This window comes from Carcharhinus amblyrhynchos, chromosome 5 (assembly GCF_965287045.1).
Source record: "Carcharhinus amblyrhynchos chromosome 5, sCarAmb.v2.hapA, whole genome shotgun sequence".
In the NCBI taxonomy this organism is placed as follows: domain Eukaryota; kingdom Metazoa; phylum Chordata; class Chondrichthyes; order Carcharhiniformes; family Carcharhinidae; genus Carcharhinus; species Carcharhinus amblyrhynchos.
Window position 1 is genome coordinate 72,839,478 of NC_137328.1, and position 23,223 is coordinate 72,862,700.

Here is a 23,223-nt window from a genome sequence, read left to right on the forward strand (position 1 = left end):
TCCACCTAATCCCACCACCTTTAAATCTATGCTTCCTTTTTATTGACATCTGCTAATGAAAATGCGTCTTTCTTTATAGGCAGAACTAAGTTCACAGTATCATGAGTGGCTCAGCTATGCAAGGGGGTTGGAGGAAAGATTGGATAGGCTGGCGTTTTCTTTTTTGGGACAGAGGGATGCAGGAGCCATTTGAGGTATATAAAATTATGAGGGGCCTTGACCCTGGCACCAGGGATGCAACATAAGAACATGAGAAATAAGAGCAGGAGTAGGCCATCTAGCCCTTCAAGCCTGCCCTGCCATTCAATAAGATCATGGCTGATCTGAAGTGGATCAGTTCCACTTTCCCGCTTTCTCCCCATAACCCTTAATTTCCTTGTCTATCAGAAACCTATCTACCCGTGACTTAAAGATAATTAGCGAGGTAGCCTCCACCACTTCATTGGGCAGAGAATTCCAGAGATTCACCACCTTTTGAGTGAAGAAGTCCCTCCTCAACACTGATCTAAACTGCCCTCCCCCCCGCCTTATCTTGAGGCTGTGTCCTCTAGTCCTGTTATCCTTTCTAAGCGAGAAGAATCTCTCTACCTCTACCCTACCCATCCCCTTCATTGTCTTATACGTCTCTATAAGATCCCCCCTCATCCCTCTAAACTCTTAACGAGTACAAACCCAGTCTATTCAATCTCTCTTCATAAGCTAACCCCCTCATCTCTGGTATCAGCCTGGTGAACTTCTTTGTACTCCCTCCAAGGCTAATATATCCTTTCACAAATACGGGGACCAAAACTGCACACAGTACTCCAGCTGCGGCCTCACCAGTACCCTGTACAGTTGCAGCAAGACCTCCCTACTTTTATATTCTATCCCCCTCGCGATAAAGGCCAACATTCCATTCGCCTTCTTGATCACCTGCACCTGCAGACTGGGTTTTTGTGACTCGTGCACAAGGACCCCCAGCTTGGAATTACATTTTACGCCTGCCTGCCTCCCCAGACTATTGAATTTCTGATCATAATTATTTTTTTCTTTCCTTCCTTCAACCCCCTTGCATAGTTGAGCCACCCGTGGTATTGTGAACTTAGTTCTGGCTCACCCTCACTAATATTCACAATTGAATACAGTTGGGGAGATTCAATCAGAACCCATGTACTACCACCTGGTCTTGCTCGACCTGCTATCTGACTCCCTCTGTCTGCATGCTCTTAAGATGGAACAAGACCACCTTAAAGCATCTTCAGAGAAGAAAAAATATCATATTTCACTTCTATTAGGGTGTCAAATTTGAGCAAAGCTTTTGTAAAGACACTGTTGCTTTTGGAATTTCTCTGACAGAAAACTTTATATTGTCTATTTTAAATAGAAAGTTCCCCAAGGCACATATGTTCCATAGGAACTGGAGTAAGTTGTTTAACCCTTCAGCCTATTCTGTCATTTAGTTACAGCTTGGCTGATCTATATCATAATTCCATTTATTTACTTTAGTCTGTCACCCTTAATGCCATTGTCTAACAAATTTATCAATCACATTTAAAAAATTTTCAACTGAGCTAGCCTCAACAATAATTTAGCGGCGAGAGGTTCAGATTTTCAGTACCCTTTGTGTGAAAAAGTGCTTATGGTCCATCTCTAATTATAAAGTTTTGGCACAGCCCCTTCCCGCCACTTCCTTCTGTCAACACTCAGTTTAACACTTGGTTTAAGATTTTCATACTTATTTTTAAAAGATTAAGTTTGGCATATGTGTTGACACATAATGGCATCACAAAATCATGCGAATAACTATGTAATCAAAGTTATTTTGATTAAATAACTTAGAATGACAGTAACCTTTAAGCTATACTTCTAAAATTACACTTACTACTTAAGTAGATCTTGCAGAAACAATTTTCAGATAACTTGTATATGAAAGCAAAATACAGCAGATGCTGGAAATCTGAAATAAATACTAAAAATGCTGGGAATACTCAGTGACAGCTGTGGAGAGAAGCAGTTAATGTTTTAGATCAAGATGCCATTTTATCAGGACTAAAACAATTCCAGGAACATGTGTAGTCTATTTGGACCATCAAGCTTGCTCTACCATTCAATTTGACCATGGCTGATCATCTATGTAGAGTCATAAAGTCGTAGAAGTTTACAGCGTGGAAACAGACCCTTCAATCCAACTTGTCCATGTCGCCCGTTTTTTTTTAAAACCCTTCAGCTAATCCCAGTTGCCCACACTTGGCCTGTATCCCTCTATACCCATTGTGCCCAAATAACTGCTAATAAAAGATAAAATTGTACCCGCCTCTACTGCTACCTCTGGCAGCTTGTTCCGGACACTCACCACCCTCTGTACAAAAAAATTGCCCCTTTGGACACTTTTGTATCTCTCCCCTCTCACCTTAAACTTATGCCCTCTAGTTTTAGACTCCCCTGCCTTTGGGGAAAAGATATTGACTATCTATCTTGTCTATGCCCCTCCTTATTTTATAGACCTCTAAGGCCACCCCTCAGCTTCCTAAGTTCCAGAGAAAAAAAGTCCCAATCTATTCAGCCTCGTTATAACTCAATCCATCACATTCCAGTAGCATCCTAGCAAATCTTTTCTGCACTCTTTCTAGTTTAATAATATCCTTTCTATAATAGGGTGACCAGAAGGGCGGCACGGTAGCACTGTGGTTAGCACTGCTGCTTCACAGCTCTGGGGACCGAGGTTCAATTCCCACTTTGGATCACTGTCGGTGTGGAATTTGCACATTCTCCTTGTGTCTGCATGGGTTTCCTCCCACAGTGATGGATTGGGCTTCATTTATGACCTTTTGTAGTTCCTGGCGGTCTTGGGCAGAACAGGAGCCGTACCAAGCTATGATGTAACCAGAATGAATGCTTTCATTGGTGCTTCTGTAAAAGTTGGTGATAGTTGTAGCTGACATGCCAAATTTCCTTAGTCTTCTGAGAAAGTAGAGGTGGGCTTTCTTAACTATGGTGTTGGCATGGGGGACCAGGACAGGTGATTGGTGATCTGGACACCAAAAAATATGAAGCTTTCTACTTTGTCCCCGTTGATGTAGACAGGGGCATGTTCTCCTTTGCGCTTTCTGAAGTAGATGGCAATCTCCTTCATTTTGTTGACATTAAGGGAGTGATGCAGGTGGTCACTTTCCAGACTGGGATATGAAGAATAATCATGTTCTGAGATATCAAAAGGCTGCCAGTGTGCGCAGAATTATATTTCAGCTAAAGCCTGTGCCTTCAGGAGAGCATATAAGCACTTGTTATTAATATCTGAAGTTTTTCATGGTAAGCATGGACATTACCAAGCTGATTGTGGCATAACTGCAGAATAAATAAATTTGAGTGTCTGAAATACAGAATACTGTCTGTCAATTGTCGTTCAAACATGAAGTGGTACAAATGAATTTGGGGAATGCACTATTAATCTGAAATCTTCTGCACGTAATCTAGAATTCATAATTTTTAAAAATATTTTTCTCCCAATACAGAATAGCAAATTTAGAAAAGGACAAGAATACCCATCTTTTCAATAAAAGGAATGAATTTAGAGCTGAATATAGCACTCTTGAAGAACTGGAGCTGAGACTGATAAACAACAGGAAAACAGAAAGTAGGAACTGATTAATTATTTGTTGGTATTTTACTGTTTCTTGAATCAGAATTTTCTCTTTGCTATCATGACAACCTGTTCTTCTCCCACCTCTATGTAAGTAAGAGTGGAGTGCATTTCAAATATTATTGAAAAGAGAGACTTTTTGCCAAAATTGTTCATCTTGCACTCATCAGATCAAACACCAAGAATAGTATATTTAAAAATCATATCTGTTTATACCACAGGACAAAATGATGCTGTTCAATTGGCCAAGGCATTCTGCCACATAGAGAGTGAAAGAGAACTATATGCTCCCTAAGCTCCCAGCCCATCTTAAAAAAAGGCACAAGGCTTGAACATATTCAGTTTGATTGCAGAGAATAGATCTCTACATATGAATGTATGTTGCTTCTAGGAATCATAAATGAGCCATGTTATGAGCTTGACTGATTATCTTCAATTGGTTGTTGGTGTAGCTGTTGCCGCACTCAGGATAGCTCAGCAAGTTCTAACCAATCACCGAATCAAACTTAAGAGTACCATAAAGACATAACCTCCTCAGCACTGTTGGGATTCTATTTGGGTCATCTCAATTTCTCTGCCCCCTCCAACTTGCCTCTTTCTGAACTTGCTGCGTTCTGTTATCTCAAGTCCAACCCTGACTTTGTTATCAAATCTACTGACAAGGGTATTGTTGTAGCCTGGCATACTGACCTCTACTTAGCGGAGGCTGAGCACCAACTCTCAAGGCACTTTGTTATACCTCTCCCTGACCGTGACCCCCGCCACCGAACATTAGGGCCATTATTTCCAGGACTGTGACTGACCTCATCTTCTCTGGAGCCTTCCAACTTCATTGTCCCCAAATTCCCCACAGCCTGCTTCTACCTCCTTCGCAAAATCCACAGAAAAGGACATGGTGGACTCCTCATATCCCCTGTTCCTGCCCCATTTGACTAGTCCGCTGTTGATAAATTATCAAGTTTTGCAAACTTCTAGTACTGGATGAACAAAAATTTGCTTCAATTAAATATTAAAATTCTAATCCTTGTTTTCAGATCCCTGTATGCCTTTTCCCTTCCCTATCTCTGAAATCACATTTGGCTTTTAGAAACAGCTGTGTTTGTCTAATTCTGACCTCTTTAGCACTCCTGATTTTAATTGTTCCACCACTGGTGGCTGTGTCTTCAGGTGCTAGCATCCTAAAATCTGGAATTCCCTCCCTAAACCACTCCCGTTCTCTACTTGTTCTCCATTAAAATGCTCTTTAAAACCAACCTCTTTGACCCAGCTTTTGCTCATCTGCCCTTTATCCCCCTCACCTGACTTGATGTCAGATTTTGTTTTATAACGCCCCTCTGAACTGCCTTTAGATATTTTATTACATTTTTTTGTAAGTATAACATTTCTTGTTTGAAATTTTCTTACAACAGAGATGAAGGTTCAACAGCAACTTGCCAAAATACGTCACAACGTGAAGAGATTTCAGAGCCAGCTAATGGATGTCAAGCCGACTCCAGAATGTATGTACGTTATATCACTGAATTGTTACAGCCCAGTAGGAAGCCATTTGGCCCATCACGCTTGCAACAGCTTTCCAAACGAGCATCATGACTTAGTGCCATTCTCTTAGTTTCTTTCATTGTCCCCTGCATATTGTTTCTATTTAAGTAATCATCTCATGTCCTCCTTGAATATTACAATTGAACCTTCCTCCACCACACTTGCAGGCAGTGCATTTCAGGCATGAGCGACTTGTGTGAAAATGGTTTTTCTCACATCACATTTGCTTCTTTTGCAAATCGCTTTAATTCTATAGCTTTTTATTCTTGATCCTTTTATGAGCAGACCCCTCATGATTTTGAATATTTCTATCAAATTAACTTAGCTGTCTTTTCCAGTCCAGAACCACAGGTCGCAGTCTAAGGATTCGGGGTAGACCATTTAGGACAGAAGTGAGGAGACATTTCTTCACCCAAAGAGTAGTGAGCCTGTGGAATTCATTACCACAGGAAGTAGTTGATGCCAAAACATTGAATGCATTCAAGAGGCAGCTGGATATAGCATTTGGGGCAAATGGGATCAAAAGTTATGGGGAAAAAGCAGGATTAGGTACTGAGTTGGATGATATGCCATGATCTAATGAATGGCGGAGCAGGCTTGAAAGGACAAGTGGTCTCTGCCTGCTCCTATTTTCCTGGTTAATAACTCACAGGATGTTCATGGTAGGAGATTCAGCAATGAACGGAAAATGATTAGATTTTCTCCTCTTGAGTGGTCATTGCTGATGCCTGTGTGATGCAAATATTACTTGTTACTGATCAGCCTAAGTTTGAATGTTGCCCAGGCCTTGCTGTGTTTGGGCTTTGACTGCTTTCTTATCTGAGGAATTACAAATGGTACTGAATAATGTGCAATTGTCCGAGAACATCCCACTTCTCATCCTAATGACTGACTTTATGCAGAGAAATGGTAATTGCTAAAACGGCTGAAAATGATATCATCTAGGACAATAACCTGAGGAATTCCTGCAATGATACGCTGGCATTTAGATGATTGGCCTTCAACGACCACAGCCTCTGCTGGAAATGACTAGTGGAGAGTTTTCTCCCTAATTCCTGTAGACTTCAATTTTGCTGAGATTTAACCAAATAGTGGGTGATTACATGGCTGACTTCACTTTTTCTGCTATGTGAATTGTCCATCGCAGCTGTTTAAAGAGCTAAGCATAGCTGATCAGACTGTTCTCTTTTGCCAGGAGACTGCAGTTTTTGGTCCCCATCCAGGGTGTATTATTCACGTAAGGCAAAAATGGTCATGAAAGTTAGTAATGTTCTTTATTGCTGCAAAAGAGATGTGTCAATGCTTTTTGTCTTGTGCTCATCAGGTCACTTCAAGAATATCAGTAAAGGGGAAACAATTTATGCAGTGAGAAGAGAATACTGTTAGCATGGCAATTGGACTTTGATTCATAGAGTTGTTACCTTAGAGAATACACTAGTTGATAGTGACTTACAGGTATCAGCAAATGACTGTCACTTTTTTGTTTAACTGAACAGCCATGTAATCACCCACTCTTTGGTTAAATCTCAGCCCATTACCTTAGCAAAATTGAAGTCAATGGGAATCGGGGAGAAAACTCTCCACTAGTCATTTCCAGCAGAGGCTGTGGTTGTTGAAGGCCAATCATCTAAATGCCAGCGTATCATTGCAGGAATTCCTCAGGTTATTGTCCTAGATGATTGATGCCTTTTTCAGCCGTTTTAGCAATTACCATTTCCCTACATAAAGTGAGGTCATTATGATGAGAAGTGGGATGTTCTGACAATTGCACATTGTTCGGTAGCATTTGTAATTTGTCAGATAATAAAGCAGCCAAAGCCCACACACAGCAAGACCTCAGTAACATTCAAACTTAGGCTGATCAGTAGCAAATAATACTTACATACATGTTCTTTGTCGATTCCAGTACACTCATGCGCCACATTGAGAGTCCAGCTAACAACCTTAAATTATCAGCATAATTCTTAATATACAGCAGATTTTTTAGCAAATGTTTCATATATAATAATTCTGGATTGGGAAGTGTATCTAGAACCTAGTCGCACAATCTATATAGCGATCCATCCAATTTTTTGTTATGGGTTTTTCTGTGCACAGATTTGCTGCTGCTTTTAACCATGTGACAGGAGACAATCGGTGACAGCAACAAGCTTCACATTAAATAAAACAATAAATAAAAATGTTTGATTAATTTTTAATTTGGAAATAATATTTGTACTCCAGGGAGTCTGGATTTTTTCCCAACGGGAGGGGGACCTTGAACAATTACTACGAATTCTAAGAAATGTCAGTTTATTGCTTGTTTAGATATTTTGTTTAATGAATGAATAGATTAAATTGCTTGTAAAATGTAGATCTGTCATAGCAATATTGTATAAAACATAACACCATATTAATTTATCATGTAAGGAGAAGAACAGCTGCACACTGCATCTCATAATTTTTTAACCCTGTTGGTGGATTTTGTGATTTAGTACTGATAGCAAAATGTTTTAAATCCTAAGAAATTATTCTGTTTGAAAATAGGATAAATGAATGTGTTGGGAGCTGAAAAAGAATATTGTATATGTGTAAGTAGTGTTGCATAGGATATTACAGCACCGAAACAGACCGTTTGGCCCGTGCTATGCTTTTCAGCATTTATCCTTCACTCAAACCTCTCTCGTTTAAACTTATCAGCATATTTCCTTCCATTCATTTTTTTCTGTGTATACTTGTCTAGCTTCCCCTTAAGTGCATCCCTATTATTTGCTTCAACCTCTTTCTGTGGTAGCAAGTTCCATATTCTCACCACTGTTTGGGTCAAGGCATTTTTTTTTTGATTTCCCATTTCATTTCTTGGTGACTATCTTTTATTGATGGCCTCTAGTTATGCTCTTCCCCAAACGTGGAAACATAACCTCTGAATCTGCAATATCAACGTCCATAACTTTTATTATGAAAAACTCTGGTTAGCCTTCAGTCCTTTTTCAAGAGACGAGATCCAAACACTTCATTCTTCCTTGATATGTCCATCTTCACATTTTTGGTATTATCCTTGCAAATCCTCTTTAAAACATGTCAAATACATATATAATTTTTTTGTTAATATGACTGGAATGCCATTCGGTGCCAAGGTTTCATAAAATTCCTACATTGTAGAAGGAGGCCATTTGGTCTGTCAATTCTGCACCAACTCTCTGACTGTATCTTACCCAGGCTCATACTTGCCCTATCCCACGGCTAATCCATCTAACCTAAATCATAGAGGTTAAAACATAACTTCCCTACTTTTCAATTCTATCCTTCTAGAATTAAATCCTAATGCTTCATTTATAAATACTTTTCTAACCTGTGGTGCAAAATTAAATGATTGGTGTTTGTTCATCTCCCCCTAGATTTGCATCTTCCGAGTAAGAAGCGACCATCCTGTTCTTCCAAAATGTGCTACGTTGCATTCGTATATTCAACTTTATTTGCAAATTATTTTGCCATTATACAAGCTTATTGATTTGTTGCATTGCTCCTAAGTAATGAATATCTTCCCACCTCTCCAACTAATTGGCTGTCATCTGCAAATTTAGAAATTATGTTTTTGATTCCAAAGTCCACATCGTTAACGTACATTGTAATGAACAATAGTCCTGCTATGATTCGTGTTGAATATCACTTCCCACCTTCTGCCACTTTGGATAATTAGCTTTTATTCCAACAGTCTGTTTTCTGTCTTGCTAGCTTGCAAACATCTCCCTTGACTATGTATTGTCTGACTTAATTCAATAGTCTCTCATGGAGCTCCTTTTCGAGGTCTTTGTTTGAAAATCTAATGAATTATATCTACATCATTATTATTATTATTATTTACTTGGAACTCATTGAGCCTTTACAGTGCAGAAGGAAGACATTTAGCCCATTGAGTCTGGATTGATCAATGTTCATTATTGTATTTTGTTTCTAGATGTTCTTCTATTCTCTCCTTTTAGTAGGGATTCCATTTTTGCTATTATTGATGTTAATAATATCCTTTATGTAATGTAGATGTTTTATCAAATTTAGCTAAAATTAGCTATTTTTACCATTACTTGTTTTAGCAATTTTCTGGCACTATGTATTTTTCTAATGAATTACTGAATGTGTATTCTTCCTTCTCTTGATAATGTTTGCATAGTCATTGCTTACTCTGTCTAATGCCACCTTTAGCTAGTCAACATAGACCTAAGATCTGTCAATCCCTAATTTAGCTTTCTGCAGCTATTTCTTGAAGAAGGTTGCAGCAATTTGGAGAATTGACTAGGAACAACTGATGTTAAGGCTGTTTTAAAATTGTGTAATGAATTGCACTTACACAGTTGACTACCAAATTACGCTTGAACCAGATTGCGCTGCTTCTGTGCAGTGCTTCATCTCTTAGTGAGAATTGTGAAATTTGGATTCTATTTTGTGAGGTTTGACTTGTGTCCAGCGTTTAGAATGCTATAACATTTCAGGGTTGTTTTGGCCATTTTCTTTTACAGAAAGAACAAATTTAATACTTTTAATTTTTTTATGAAAACAAAATATATTCTCAAGTTTTTTATAGACATTTAAACAGGATGGTTAATGTGGTACAATAAATTGGCTAATTCAGACATCAGACACTAAGTAATATGTTAGCTTGTGTCAGTGTTCAAAGGACACCTTCTGGTGATATATCACCAAGCTATTTAATATTGATTGAAGACAAATAGGGTCAGGCTTTCCTTGGAAAATAACAGACTGGTAAGGACAGTTATACTTTGGCAATAGAAAAGTAACAAGATCGAGACAGTTCAGCTGAGGAAGCAGCAAGAAAGTTAGATGTTCTTCAACTGTGGACCAGGATTAAGAAGAACTATTGTGTTTTAAGTTGTGAGTCAGAACTCTGTCTTGGAGCAACACCGCACAATGTGAAATAAAGCAGCTTAGCAATTAATATAAAGTTTCATCTTGCTAAATGTACATTCTGTCTTCAGAGAACTTAAACAATTACTTTTGTACAATAATTGGTCCAAATCACAATGGATTATGCTGTAATAGTTCAATATAGAGTCAACCCCATAAAAGTAAGGCCCTCAGACTTCAGTATGTGGCTGATGCCTTTGACACCAAGGTAGTTCTACAGCAGACTTGAATTTCTAACAAATGTGTAACATACATGACTACCAAAGTTCTATTGAATATAGGATTCTAGTTTATTGTTAAATTGCCCTTAAATTATCCTGCTGTTGTGGTCCACAGATCTGATTTTATAGCTTTTTGGAGGTGTGATGGTATATACAGTGAAAAGTATTGTTTCTTGCATGATATAAATGGGGCATACCTTTCATAGAGAAGGAAAGGAGAGAGTGCAGTGTTACAGTCATAGAGTGTAGAGAAAGATCAGCTTAGTGTGAGGTAGGTCCATTCAAAAGCCTGAAGGCAGCAATGAAGAAGCTGTTCTTGAGAGAGTTGGTACATGTCCTCAGACTTTTGTATCTTTTGAATCATCTTTTGTGATGATTCTTCACTAATTTCTGCTTCCCTAGCACAAAAATGTTCAGTTTCATTTTGGTATTTCCTACTTCAGTGTAGCTGGAATTGAATTATTTCACCTAATGCTGTGGCCTGTATATTTAAATAATTTCAAATTTATCTATTTTACAAGCATTACCAATGGTGGTAGTTGTGGCATTTGCTGTCATGTATTTACAAATGGATTAAGAAGTGTGATGTTCTCAGTTATAGAAAAATTGAAAGAAATCATGGAAGAAGTTGAAGAGGCAATCAATGTCTTTAAAGAAGAGCAACGGCAGATGTAAGTCCTTAAATATCTGAACTTCCAATACCACTATGACAATTTAGAGCTTCTAGTGATTTGCATTTAGATGTGTTAATGCTTTGGCTGAAGACAAAATTGAAATTGCAATGAAAGTTAGTTTTGCGTGTTCTCCCTGTGTCTGCATGGGTTTTCTCTGGTTGCTCCAGTTTCCTCCCACAGCCTGAAAGACATGCTGGTTAGGTACATTGGCCATGCTAATTTCTCCCTTAGTGTACCTGAACAGATGCCAGAGTGTGTCGAGTATGGGATTTTCACAGCAGTGTTCATGTAAACCTACTTGTGATACTAATAAATTCAACTTAACTTCAACTTAATTGCATCTTTGAGGTCAATATTTCAACCCTGAGGTCTCTGCACATAGTATTTGTCATAACCTAATAATGGTCCACACATTTCCAACCTGTGATTTATCTTTCAATATCGGTGTAGAAAAGCTTTACATTTACTAGCATGAGTTCCACGGTTGCACTGAGTTTTGGAGCCATTTTGTCATGGTTATCAGGATTTTAAAATAAAGCCCTGGGGGATCTGAAATGTTTGTACTTAGCTCTGTTTGAACTGTGGAAAAATAGCCAGATGTACAATTAAAAATGGCAAATGTAGATTGTGTCATTGTGTCGTTGATAGAACTGGAACAAAGTTCATGTTGCTCATTGGTGGTGTGGAGCTCAGAGTAATTTGAAGTGATTAAAGGGACCATCTCTTCTGGTTTCTCCCTTTCCTGCCACCCAGTCATATCAGCTTTTTTTCTTTCCTTTGAAGAAGTTTGAATCCTTCACTTGGTCCAACCCACCATCATTCCTCCTTTCTCTGCTGGGAAAGCTTAATGAAATATTGTAGAGGACTTTTTCATCAAAATTCACCAGGTTCCACTGGTTGGTTGTCAGATGTAGTTTGACACACTGCAAGCACCAAGTTAGATTAAACACGCGTGCGCACGCACACGTACACATTCATATATAAACACACATATATGCACACACATACATTGCATGTGTGTGTGTGTGTATATGTATGTATGTGTGTAGATACACACAACTCTGCCTTAAAAATGATCAATGACAATGATTTGTGGAAGAGTGTTTCAAGGTCATGCGACCCTCAGAGTAAAATATTCTCCCCAGCTCTGTCTTAAATGCAAGACTCGTTGTTTAAGTTAAGAACCCTAGTTTAGGCCTCTCCCACAAGGGAAAATATCCTTTCAGCATCCGTCCTGTCAAGTGCCTTCAATCTTATGTTTCAGTAAGATCACCTCTCATTCCAGTAGATACTGACCCAGTCTGTCCAATCTTTCCTAATAAGATAACGTGCCCGCATACACACGCACACCCAGACCCTGGCATCAGTTGATCAGAATTGGAGTACAAAGAACAACCCAGCACGGGAAACAGGCCCTTCGGCCCAACAAGCCCACGCCGCCACATCACCCTACACCTATTCTACCCTGCGTATCTACAATTAGAACCCCTGACTTAGCCAGATTCAGGGGAGAATAGTGTCAATTTGGTAAAACCAATCAGCCTAAGAGCACATCTTTGGGGTGTGGGAGGAAACCGGAGCGCCCGGAGGAAACCCATGCAACCACAGGGAGAATGCACAAACTCCCACAGACACAGGCCCAAATCCATGTATCTGCACAGCTAGCAGTGCTAGTCACCGAGCTGTTGCGGCGCCCGTCTACCGGTCCAGGATCAAGCACACACACCGACACGAAGTACTAGGCCACTCCCGGAACCTCCAGGAGCAGCCCACGCACGACCCACCGTGTGCATGCCCCTCGTTTGACAACGAGGTGGACCTTCACCTGCGGAGTGAAAAGACAAAAACGTTAATCACAAGCCTGCCTTTCCGGTGTCTCCCGAGGTTCTAACCCTTATTCAATAACCCCTACCATTACCCTCCATCCTCGTTTCACTCATGTGCCTATCTAACTGAACCTTAAATGAGTCCAATGTTCCCGCCTCCACCACCCCACTCGGTAGCGCGTTCCATACCCCCACTACTCTCTGCGTAAAGAACCTTCCTCTCATATCCAAATTATACCTCTCCCCCCTCACCCTTAAATTATGTCCTCTTGTATTCGTAACCAATCTAGGGAGCAGTCTCTCACTATTGACCCTGTCTATTCCCTTTAGTATCTTATATACCTCTATCATGTCACCCCTCAATCTCCGTCTTTCCAAAGAGAACAGTCCCAGTTTCTCCAACCTTTCCTCGTAACCCAACCCCTCCATGCCAGGCAACATCCTGGTAAACCTCCTCTGCACCCTTTCCAGAGCCTCCACGTCCTTCCGGTAGTAAGGTGACCAGAACTGGACGCAGTACTCCAAATGCGGTCTAACCAACGTTCTATACAACTGAAGCATTAGACGGCAGCTTTTAAACTCTATACCTCTTCCTATAAAGGCTAGCATTCCATAAGCCTTCCTGACAACATTCTCCACTTGTGTCACAACCTTCATGGATTTGTGAACCTGCACTCCCAGGTCCCTCTGTGTTTCTATACTCCTAATTTGCCTACCTTTTAATCACATAGCTCCTCTCTACATTATTCCTTCCAAAATGCATCACCTCGCATTTGTCAGGATTAAATTCCATCTGCCCAATGCACCAACCTATCTATATCCTGTTGTATCACCTCACAATCCACTTCGGTACCCGCCAACCCTGCCATCTTGGTGTCATCAGCAAACTTGCTGATCACACCACCTACGCTCTCTTCCAAGTCATTTATGTAGACTACAAAGAGGAGAGGTCCCAGTACTGAGCCCTGCGGCACACCACTGGTCACTGGCCTCCAGCTGGACAAAGTCCCCTCCACAACTACCCTCTGTCTCCTATTACCCAGCCAGTTCTCAATCCACCTAGCTACCTGACCTCGTATCCCATGCGCCTTAACCTTTTCTACCAGCCTACCATGAGGGACTTTGTCAAACGCCTTACTGAAATCCATAGTAGAAGGCCATTCAGCTGAACTGTTTGTGTTTCAAATACCAGGTGCTGATTTACCAACCGCGTTCTTCCCCCCCTCCACCCTCCATAACTTCTGATTTCCTTGCCTAACAAGAAACCATTTGCCATAGTCCAAGTAGCTTAAAAATATTAAATACCCAGTCTCCACTGCCGCCTTAGGCAGAGTACCAAAATTGCACAACTGTCTGAGAGAAAAAAATCTTCTTATCGGTATGCAAAAAGTGTGACCCCTAATTTTAAAACAGTGCCCTCTACTGGGCTCGCCCACAAGAGGAAACATCCTTTCTACATCTACCATGTCAAGACCATTCCAGACCTTACACACTTTAATCAAATCACCACTCTTCCAAACTCCAGTGGCGACAAGCCCAGTCTGTCCAACCTTTCATTATAAGACACCTGCTCGTTTCAAGTAAACCTCCTCTGAATTGCTTCTACCTTAATGAGACAAAAACTGCACACATTACTCAATAATGCCTTGTAAAACTAAAGCAAAACATCTGTACTTTTATGCTCAATTATCCTCATAATAAAGGATAGCATTCCATTAGCTGCCTTAATTACTTGCTGCATATGCGTACTAATGTTACTCATACTATACCATTCAGATGCGTCTGCACCTTGGAATTCTGCAGTTGTTCTCCTTTTAAGTAATACTCTATTTTTAATTTTTCTAACAAAATGAACAACTTCACATTTTTCTACATCAAACTCCATCTGCCAGATCTTTGCCCACTCACTCGACGTATCTATATCCATCTGCAATGTCCTTTTGTCTTCTTCACAACATACTTTCCTATTTACCTTTGTGTCATTTGCAAATTTAACAACTATGCCTTCATTCCCCTCAATCAAGCCATTGATATAAATTGTAAAACATTGAGACTCAAGCACAGACCCATGTGGGACTCCTCATTACATGCGGTCAATCAGATAAAGGCCCACTTTTGCATACTTTTCTGCCAGTTAGCCAATCTTCTATCCAACCTGCACCATGAACTTTTATTCACTGCAATAACTTTGAAGTAACATCTTATCAAGTGCCTTCTGCAAATCCAAGTACAGTACATCAATAGGCTCTCCTTTATCTACACCACGTTACTCCTCACAGAATCCAATAAATTAGGTAAACATGATTTCCCTCTTACAAAATTATGCTGACTCTTCCTGATTATCTTGAGTTTTTCTATGTGCCTCACTATACCCTCCTTTTTAATGAATAATTCTAACACCTTCCCCATGATAGTCATCAAGCTACCTGGCCTATGGTTTCTTGTTTTCTGTCTCCTTCCTTTCTTGAATATAGATGTTATAATTGCTTCTTTGTAATCTTATGAAACCTTTCCAGAACCTAGCAAATTTTGGAAAATTAATGCCAATGCATCTACTATCTCATTAGCCATCTTTTATGATGCTCTTGGATGAAGTTCATTAGGATGTGGAGACTTATCAACCCGTAGCTCCATCGGTTTCCTCAGTACCGCTTCCCCAGTGATTAAAATTTCATCAAATTTCAACCCCCCCACCACAACTTCCTGTAGAAGAATGTTTTTGTATCTTCTTTAGAGAAGAGAGAGAAGCAAAATATTTGTTCATTTCATATGCTATTTACTTATTATCTACAGTTAGCTCCCCATTATCACTATTGAGAGGATCAACATTTACTTTTAAATATCTATAGAAATTCTTGCTATCCATTTTAATACTTCTACTTGGCTTCGCCTCATACTCTGATTTCTTTTACCTTATTAACCTTTTAGTCATTGCAGTTCTTTATATTTTGACCAATCTTTTGACCTGACACACATCTTTTGCCCAGTTATAAGCTTTCTCCTGAAGTTTGATGCTTTCCTTGATGGTGGGTCCTCCCCTTAGAGTTTTTCTTTAAGTAGAAATATACTTGTCCTTAATATTCTGAAATACTCCCTTAAATGTCTACCACTGTTTCTCTTACTGATATATCCCCAACCTAGTATCCCAGTTTACTAGCTCAACTTTCGTGCCCACATAGTTGTCCTTATTTAGTTTTAAAGTACTAGTCTTAGACCCACTCTTCCCCCTTTCAAACTGGATGTAAAATTTAATCATATTGTGGTCACTGCTGCTTAAGGGTATTTTTATTTGGAGGTGATTAATTAATCCTGTCACATTACATAATATCAAGTTTAATATAACCTGCTGTCTGGTCAGTTCCAGAACGTACTTGATTGAGCTCCAGATGTGGTCTCGTCAACACCCTATACAACTGTTACAAAACATTCTTACATTTGTATTATATCCTATGTACTTTCCTAATTACTTGCTGTGTCTACATATTAATTTTTTGTGATTATGTACCAAGACTGGTACATAATCTGTAATTCAAAAGTTCTGCAGTCTCTTCTTTAAATAATATTCTGTTATTCTATTCTTCCTGCTGGAGTGAACAGCTTCACACTTTCCACGTTACGGTCTCATCTGCCAGATTTCTGCACACTCACTTAACCAATTTAAATCTCTTTGTAGATTCTTTACGTCCTCTTCAAAACTAACCCATCTTTGTATCATCAGCAAATTTAACAACCGTGCATTTGGTCCCCTCATTCAAGTCATTAATATATATTGTAAGTAGTAACAGCCCCAGCACCAATCCCTATGATATTCCACTCATCACATCTTGCCAACCCAAAAATAATCAATTTATACTACTTTGTGGTTCCTTTTTGTTAACCAATTATCTATATATGTGAATATGTTGCCCCCTACACCATGATTATTTTGTTCAGTAATTTTTGATGTGGCACCTTACCAAATGCTTTGGTGTATCTACAGATTTCCCTTTATCCACATATCGTGTTACATGTTTTCTGTTCCATTTTTAATTAAGATATGAAGAACTTTCGAAGGAAGAAAAGACAACCATTCAGGAAATTTCAGCTGTGGAAAAGAAGATGGAAATATGGGCACAGACTTCAGTAACCATGACATCCAAAACTACTGTGGCAAAAGGAACATCAATTAAACCTGGTCCAGACAACGTGTTGGTTGAAATTGCAGAGTTTGATCAGTTCCTTCAACAGACTGGACGTCAAGGTGACTGGGATGATTTTGACCATCAGAACTTTCTTAAAGTCTGGATAAAACACAAAGGAAAAGCATCATTCATTGAAGAGGCTCTGCAGTATTTGGTTGGGAGGACTCGTGACGATATACTGCAGCACGTGCAATGGTACCAAGAGTTTCTCTTCCTGGAAGAGAGGCAAAAAGAGGTAGGAAGTTGTGGAAATATTTGGTTAGAAAATTTTGAAGTATTGAGTAAAATTGTAATTTAGGAGCTCAGTTTTCTTTTCCTCTGGCAATCCTTGTTCTTTCTGCTAAGATTTAGTACACAGAAAACTCTCTTTAGTTCTGTTGTGATGGCTGTACTTTTTATTCGGTCGCAAGCAGACATTTTAATTTATCTGTTAATTTTGGAACTAAGAAATGCACAGAATAAAATGAAAATCACAATACCTAGTTCAGTAGTGCAGCAAATAAAGTTCAATAAATTAGTGCTGAGGTTTAGGTTCACAACTTCAGTTTACCATGAGGAAACTCTGCAGAAAGGGAAACTTAGTATTTTTTTGTGCAAACCCTGGCATTCAGAATGAAATTATTTGAGAACAATACAGTATGAAACCCTGAGTCTTCATAATTATAAGAACATAAGAAATAGGAGCAGGAGTAGGCCATCCAGCCCTTCGAGCCTGCCCCGCCATTCAATAAGATCATGGCTGATCTGTCGCTGCTCAGTTCCACTTTCCTGCTTTCTCCCCATAACCCTTAATCCCCTCTCTTATCAAAAACCCATCAACCCGCGTCTTAAAAATATTTAGCGAGGCAGCCTCCACCACTTCAACGGGCAGAGAATTCCAGAGATTCACCACCCTTTGAGTGAAGAAGTTCCTCCTCAACTCCGTTCTAAACCGCCTCCCCTTTATCTTGAGGCTGTGCCCCCTAGTCCTACTGTCTTTTTTGAGCGGGAAGAGTCTCTCCACCTCTATCCTATCCATCCCATTCATCATCTTATACGTCTCAATGAGATCTCCCCTCATTCTTCTAAACTCTAACGAGTACAAGCCCAGTTCACTCAGCCTCTCCTCATAGCTCAACCCCCTCAACTCCGGTATCAGCCTAGTAAACCTCCTCTGCACTCCCTCCAAGGCCAAAATATCTTTGCGCAGGTGCGGCGCCCAAAACTGCACACAGTACTCCAGCTGCGGCCTCACCAATGCCCTATACAGCTGCAGCAAGACCTCCCTACTTTTATATTCAATCCCCCTCGCTATGAAGGCCAGCATCCCATTTGCCTTCCTGACCACCTGCTGCACCTGCAAGCTGGGTTTTTGCGACTCATGCACAAGGACCCCGAGGTCCCTCTGCACCGTCGCCTGCTGCAGTTTTTCGCCCCGTAAGTAATAGTCCTTCCTACCAAAGTGGACCACCTCACACTTGCCAACATTAAATTCCATTTGCCATTTCCTGGCCCATTCGCCCAGCCTATCTAGATCCTTCTGCAGACTCTCCACACCCTCCGCACAATTTGCCGTTCCCCCAATCTTGGTGTCATCAGCAAATTTCGACACCCTACACTCGGTTCCCCCCTCCAGATCATCTATATAAATGGTAAAAAGCTGAGGCCCCAGCACCGACCCCTGGGGCACTCCACTAGTCACCATCCGCCAATCCGAATAGCACCCGTTGACCCCCACTCTCTGCCTCCTATTTGACAACCAATCCTCTATCCACGCTAACACCCTACCCCCAACTCCATGTCCCTCGACCTTCTGCAATAACCTCTTGTGAGGTACTTTGTCAAACGCCTTCTGAAAATCTAGAAAGACCACATCCACCGGCTCTCCTCTATCCACCGCCCTAGACACATCCTCATAGAACTCCAGTAAATTTGTCAGACACGACTTCCCTTTAATGAAACCGTGCTGCATCTGCTCTATCAAGCAATTCCCTTCAAGATGCCTCGCAATTTCCTCCTTAATGACAGATTTTAACATTTTACCTACCACAGACGTTAAACTAACCGGCCTATAATTCCCCACCTTTTGCCTGGCACCCTCCTTAAACAACGGCGTAACATTAGCCGTTTTCCAATCATCCGGCACTTCCCCGGAATCCAGCGACGTCTGGAAAATAACCACCAAGGCATCCGCTATCACCTCCGCCATTTCTTTCAGAACCCTTGGATGCATTCCATCCGGTCCTGGGGACTTGTCCACAATCAGCCCCTCCAGTCTGTCGAGCACCGCCTCTCTAGTAACAGTAATGTCATTAAGACCCTCCAGTCCTACCACCTTTCCATCTCTAACATCCGGCAAATTATTCACATCCTCCTCCGTGAAGACAGAAACAAAAAAGTTATTCAATACCTTAGCCATATCCTCATCCCCTACCACTAGGTCCCCTTTCTCATCCTCTAAAGGACCAACATTCACCCTAGCCAGCCTCTTCCTTTTTATATATTTATAAAAACTCTTGCTATCCTTTTTTATATTAAGCGCTAGCCCAGCTTCATAGTTTCTCCTACCCTTCTTTATCAACTTCTTTGTCAATCTTTGTTGACATTTAAACCTCTCCCAATCCTCTTCTCGCCCACTACTCTTAGCTACTCTAAATTCCTCCGCTTTTAGTTTAACACTTTCCTTCACCTCCTTCGTTATCCATGGCTTATTACCTCTCTTCCTACTATCCTTTTTGACCATCGGAATAAATTTCCGCTGAGCACCAAGAAAGATCTCCTTAAAGATCCTCCACTGTTCCTCAACAGACCCTCCCTCCAACGCGCTCCCCCAGTCCACATTCGCCAATTCTTCTCTCACCGTACTCCCCTCTATTCAAACAGAGGACGCGTGTCCGGGAACCCACTTTCTCCTCCTCCATCTGCACCAGAAACTCCACCATACAATGATCACTCTCCCCAAGAGGATCCTTCACCACAAGGTCCCTAATTCTACCCGCCTCATTACATAGCACCAGATCCAAGATAGCTCGCTCCCTCGTCGGCTCCAGCACACACTGTTCGAGGAAACTATCCCGGCAGCATTCCAAGAACTCTTCCTCGAGCCCCCCGCGTCCAACATAGGTCGACCAATCAATATGCAGATTGAAATCCACCATAACTACGGCCGTTCCATTCCTGCACGCCACACTTATTTGCGCGTTAACAGCCCGCCCCACCTCCAGATCATTATTCGGGGGCCTATAGACGACACCCACCAGCGTCTTCCTCCCTTTGCTGTTCCTAATCTCCACCCACAACGATTCCACCCTCTGCTCCTTGGCTCCAATATCGTCCCTTGCTACCACCTTGATGCTATCCTTAATCAGCAGAGCTACGCCCCCCCCCTTTTCCCTCCTGCCTATCCTTCATAAACACTTGATAGCCCTGTACATTCAGCTCCCAGTCCCTGTCACCTTGCAGCCACGTCTCTGTAATGGCCACCAGATCGTATCCATTTGTGTCGATCTGCGCCACCAGCTCATCCACTTTATTCCGAATGCTTCGTGCATTCAGATAAAGCGGTTCCATCCCAGCCTTCACCTGGACCCTATTTGCCGTAACGCCACCAACCATACTCACGCCCCCTACTCCCTCTATTATTGGGACATCCTCGGCCTCTTCCCTTACCTGTACCCTCTCCTTAACTTTAGACCTCGTAACATCACCTACCCTCGCACCCTCTCTCTCTCTCCCTCTCTCTCTCTCTCTCTCTCTCTCTCTCTCTCTCTCTCTCTCTTCCCCCCCCCCCCAATTAGTTTAAAGCCCTGTGTACAGTCCGCTTTACTCGATTCACCAGCGCTCTGGTCCCAGCACGGTTCAGACCAACCCCATCCCGCCCGAACAGGTCCCACCTACCCCAATACTGGTGCCAATGCCCCATAAATTCAAACCCATTCCTCCCACACCAATCCCTGAGCCACCCATTCACTTCCTTAATCCTGTCAACCCTACGCCCGTCTGCACTTGGTTCAGGCAGTAGCCCAGAGATAACCAGTAACCCTAAAAAATAGACAATATCCATAATTATTAACTTGAATCTCTGATGAATTACCTTGCAGGCTATTCAGAAATGGAAGACAAAGAAACAAAATGAAAAAATGAAGTTGCTGAGGATGCAAGCACAGACTGAAGAAGAACTAGATGCAGCACATCTAGCGAAAGAAAAGGCAAAACAGCTCAGGCTTGAGAAAGAGAGAAAAGAAAGGGAAGCTCAGCTGCAATCATGGAAAAAACAAAAAGAACTGGAACTTCATCGTGAGGAAGAAAAACAAATGAAGGAACAAGAGGAGAAAACAAAAAAGCAAAGGAAGGAAAATCAGAGGCGGCTCAAAATAAAGGCAATGCTCAAAGATTTAGCTGAACAAAAGAAGGAGAAGGAGGAATTTCTGCGACTGGAAATGCAAGCAAGAGTGGAAGCTGAAAGAGGAGAAAGACAGTGGCTAGTGGCAAGAGAAATCTCCAGGTTTCAAGACAGGGTGAGTCATTTAGACTTGTTAATAAACTACTTCATGATGTTTTAATAATATTGCTAACTGAGATAAAAAGTTCTTTGGCTTACTTTTATAATAGTCAAATATGACTACAGTTTTTTCTGTATTTAATAAAACAGTCTTAGTAAAATTTTGCATCTTAAAGAAACAGTTTGAGGTGTGATCCCAAGTTATGTCACTTCCTTACATTTTACAGTAATTGTTTATTTTGAAGCGATTGATTTAATTAACATTAGAAATGTCATTCAGTGGGGTGCAGTGCTATAACTGAGATGTGGGAGGTCCATGACGCTTCCAGCGTTCTGGGTGGTTACACCTGCAGGAAGTGCATCCAATGGCAGTTCCTCACAGACCACATGGTTCGGTTGGAGCAACAGTTGGATACACTTAGGAGCGTGCAAGTGGTGGAAAGCGTCATAGACAGGAGTTACAGAGACATGGTCACACCCAATGTGCAGGCAGATAGATGGGTGATCACCAGAAAGGGCAGGCAGTCAGTGCAGGAATCCCCCATGGTTGTATCCCCCTCTAATAGATTACCGCTTTGGATACTGTTGGGGTGGGGTGGCCTACTGGGGAAAAACAACAGCAGCAGCCAGTGCAGTGGCACCATGACTAGCTCTGTTGATCAACAAGGACGGTCAAATGCAGAAGAGCAATTGTCATAGGGGACTCTATGTCAGGGGCACAGATAAGCACTTCTGTGGTTGTGAAAGTGACTCCAAGATGATGTGTTGCCTCCCTGGTGCCAGGGTCCAAGATGTCACTGAATGCCTGTAGGGGGAGGGTGAGAAGCCAGAGGTCATGGTACATGTTCATATCAATGACATATGTAGAAAGAAGGATAAGATCTTGCACCAAGAATTCAGGGGCTTAGGCAATAGACTAAGGAGCAGGACCTCTCAAATTGCAATCTCTGGATAAATCCCAGTGCCAAGAGCTAGTAAGTACAGAAATACGAGAATAGCGCAGATGAATGCGTGGCTTAGGAGTTGGTGCAGGAGGGAAGGTTTTAGATGGGACCGTTTTTGGGAAAGATTGGACCTGTACAAGCAGATGGTCTACACCTGAACCAGAGCATGACTAACATCCTTGCTGGTGGGTTTGCTAGTGGGAAGAGTTTAAACTAGTTGGCAGAGGGAAGGGACTCTGTTAGCAAAATAGGGATGCAGTATAGCATAGAAAAGCAATCAAGTCAGAAGGACTACAGCGGTAGTAAGTTTCAAGGGAGTAAGACAAGGCTGGAGGGCCTCTAATGCCGTGAGTATTAAAAGTATAACGGATGAGTAAAGGGTGAGGATTGATGTGTACTTATGATATAATAGCCATCACAGATGTGGTTGAGTGTGGGGCAGGATTGGCAGCTCAATGTCTGGGATATAGAATCTTCAGGTGAGACAGAGGAGAGGGTAAGGCAGGAGGAGGCATTGCATTATTGTTAAGGAGGCAGGTACTGCAGTAAGAAGAGATGGTAGATTGGAGGGAGCATCAAATTAAGCTTTGTGGTAGAGTTTAGGAATGAAAAAGAGCTATGTTGCTAGGTGTTTATTATAAACCCCCAGATCGTCAGTGGGAAATTGAAGATCAAATATATGTGCAATTCAGAGATTCATAATTGGCTTAGCAGTAGGAGACAGGGTGGTGACAGAGGGCTGCTTTAGTGACTGGAGGCCAGTGACGTACCACAGGGATCCGTGCTGGGCTCCCTAATGTTTGTCATTTATATAAATGACGTAGATGACTGTGGGGGGGG

At 41.3% G+C, this 23,223-nt stretch overlaps 1 protein-coding gene across 2 annotated transcripts in view; it reads left to right on the top strand.

Annotated features, from left to right (window-relative positions):
* ccdc112 (coiled-coil domain containing 112) overlaps window positions 1–23,223 on the top strand; it is a 34,490-nt gene that overhangs the window by 2,492 nt on the left and 8,775 nt on the right. For both annotated transcript variants that reach the window (XM_080188989.1, XM_080188987.1), the window contains exons 3-7: window positions 3,492–3,613; window positions 5,029–5,118; window positions 10,874–10,949; window positions 16,813–17,194; window positions 21,039–21,455. In XM_080188989.1, coding sequence (XP_080045115.1) covers window positions 3,492–3,613; window positions 5,029–5,118; window positions 10,874–10,949; window positions 16,813–17,194; window positions 21,039–21,455 — 1,087 coding nt within the window. The remainder of the gene's footprint in view (window positions 1–3,491; window positions 3,614–5,028; window positions 5,119–10,873; window positions 10,950–16,812; window positions 17,195–21,038; window positions 21,456–23,223) is intronic.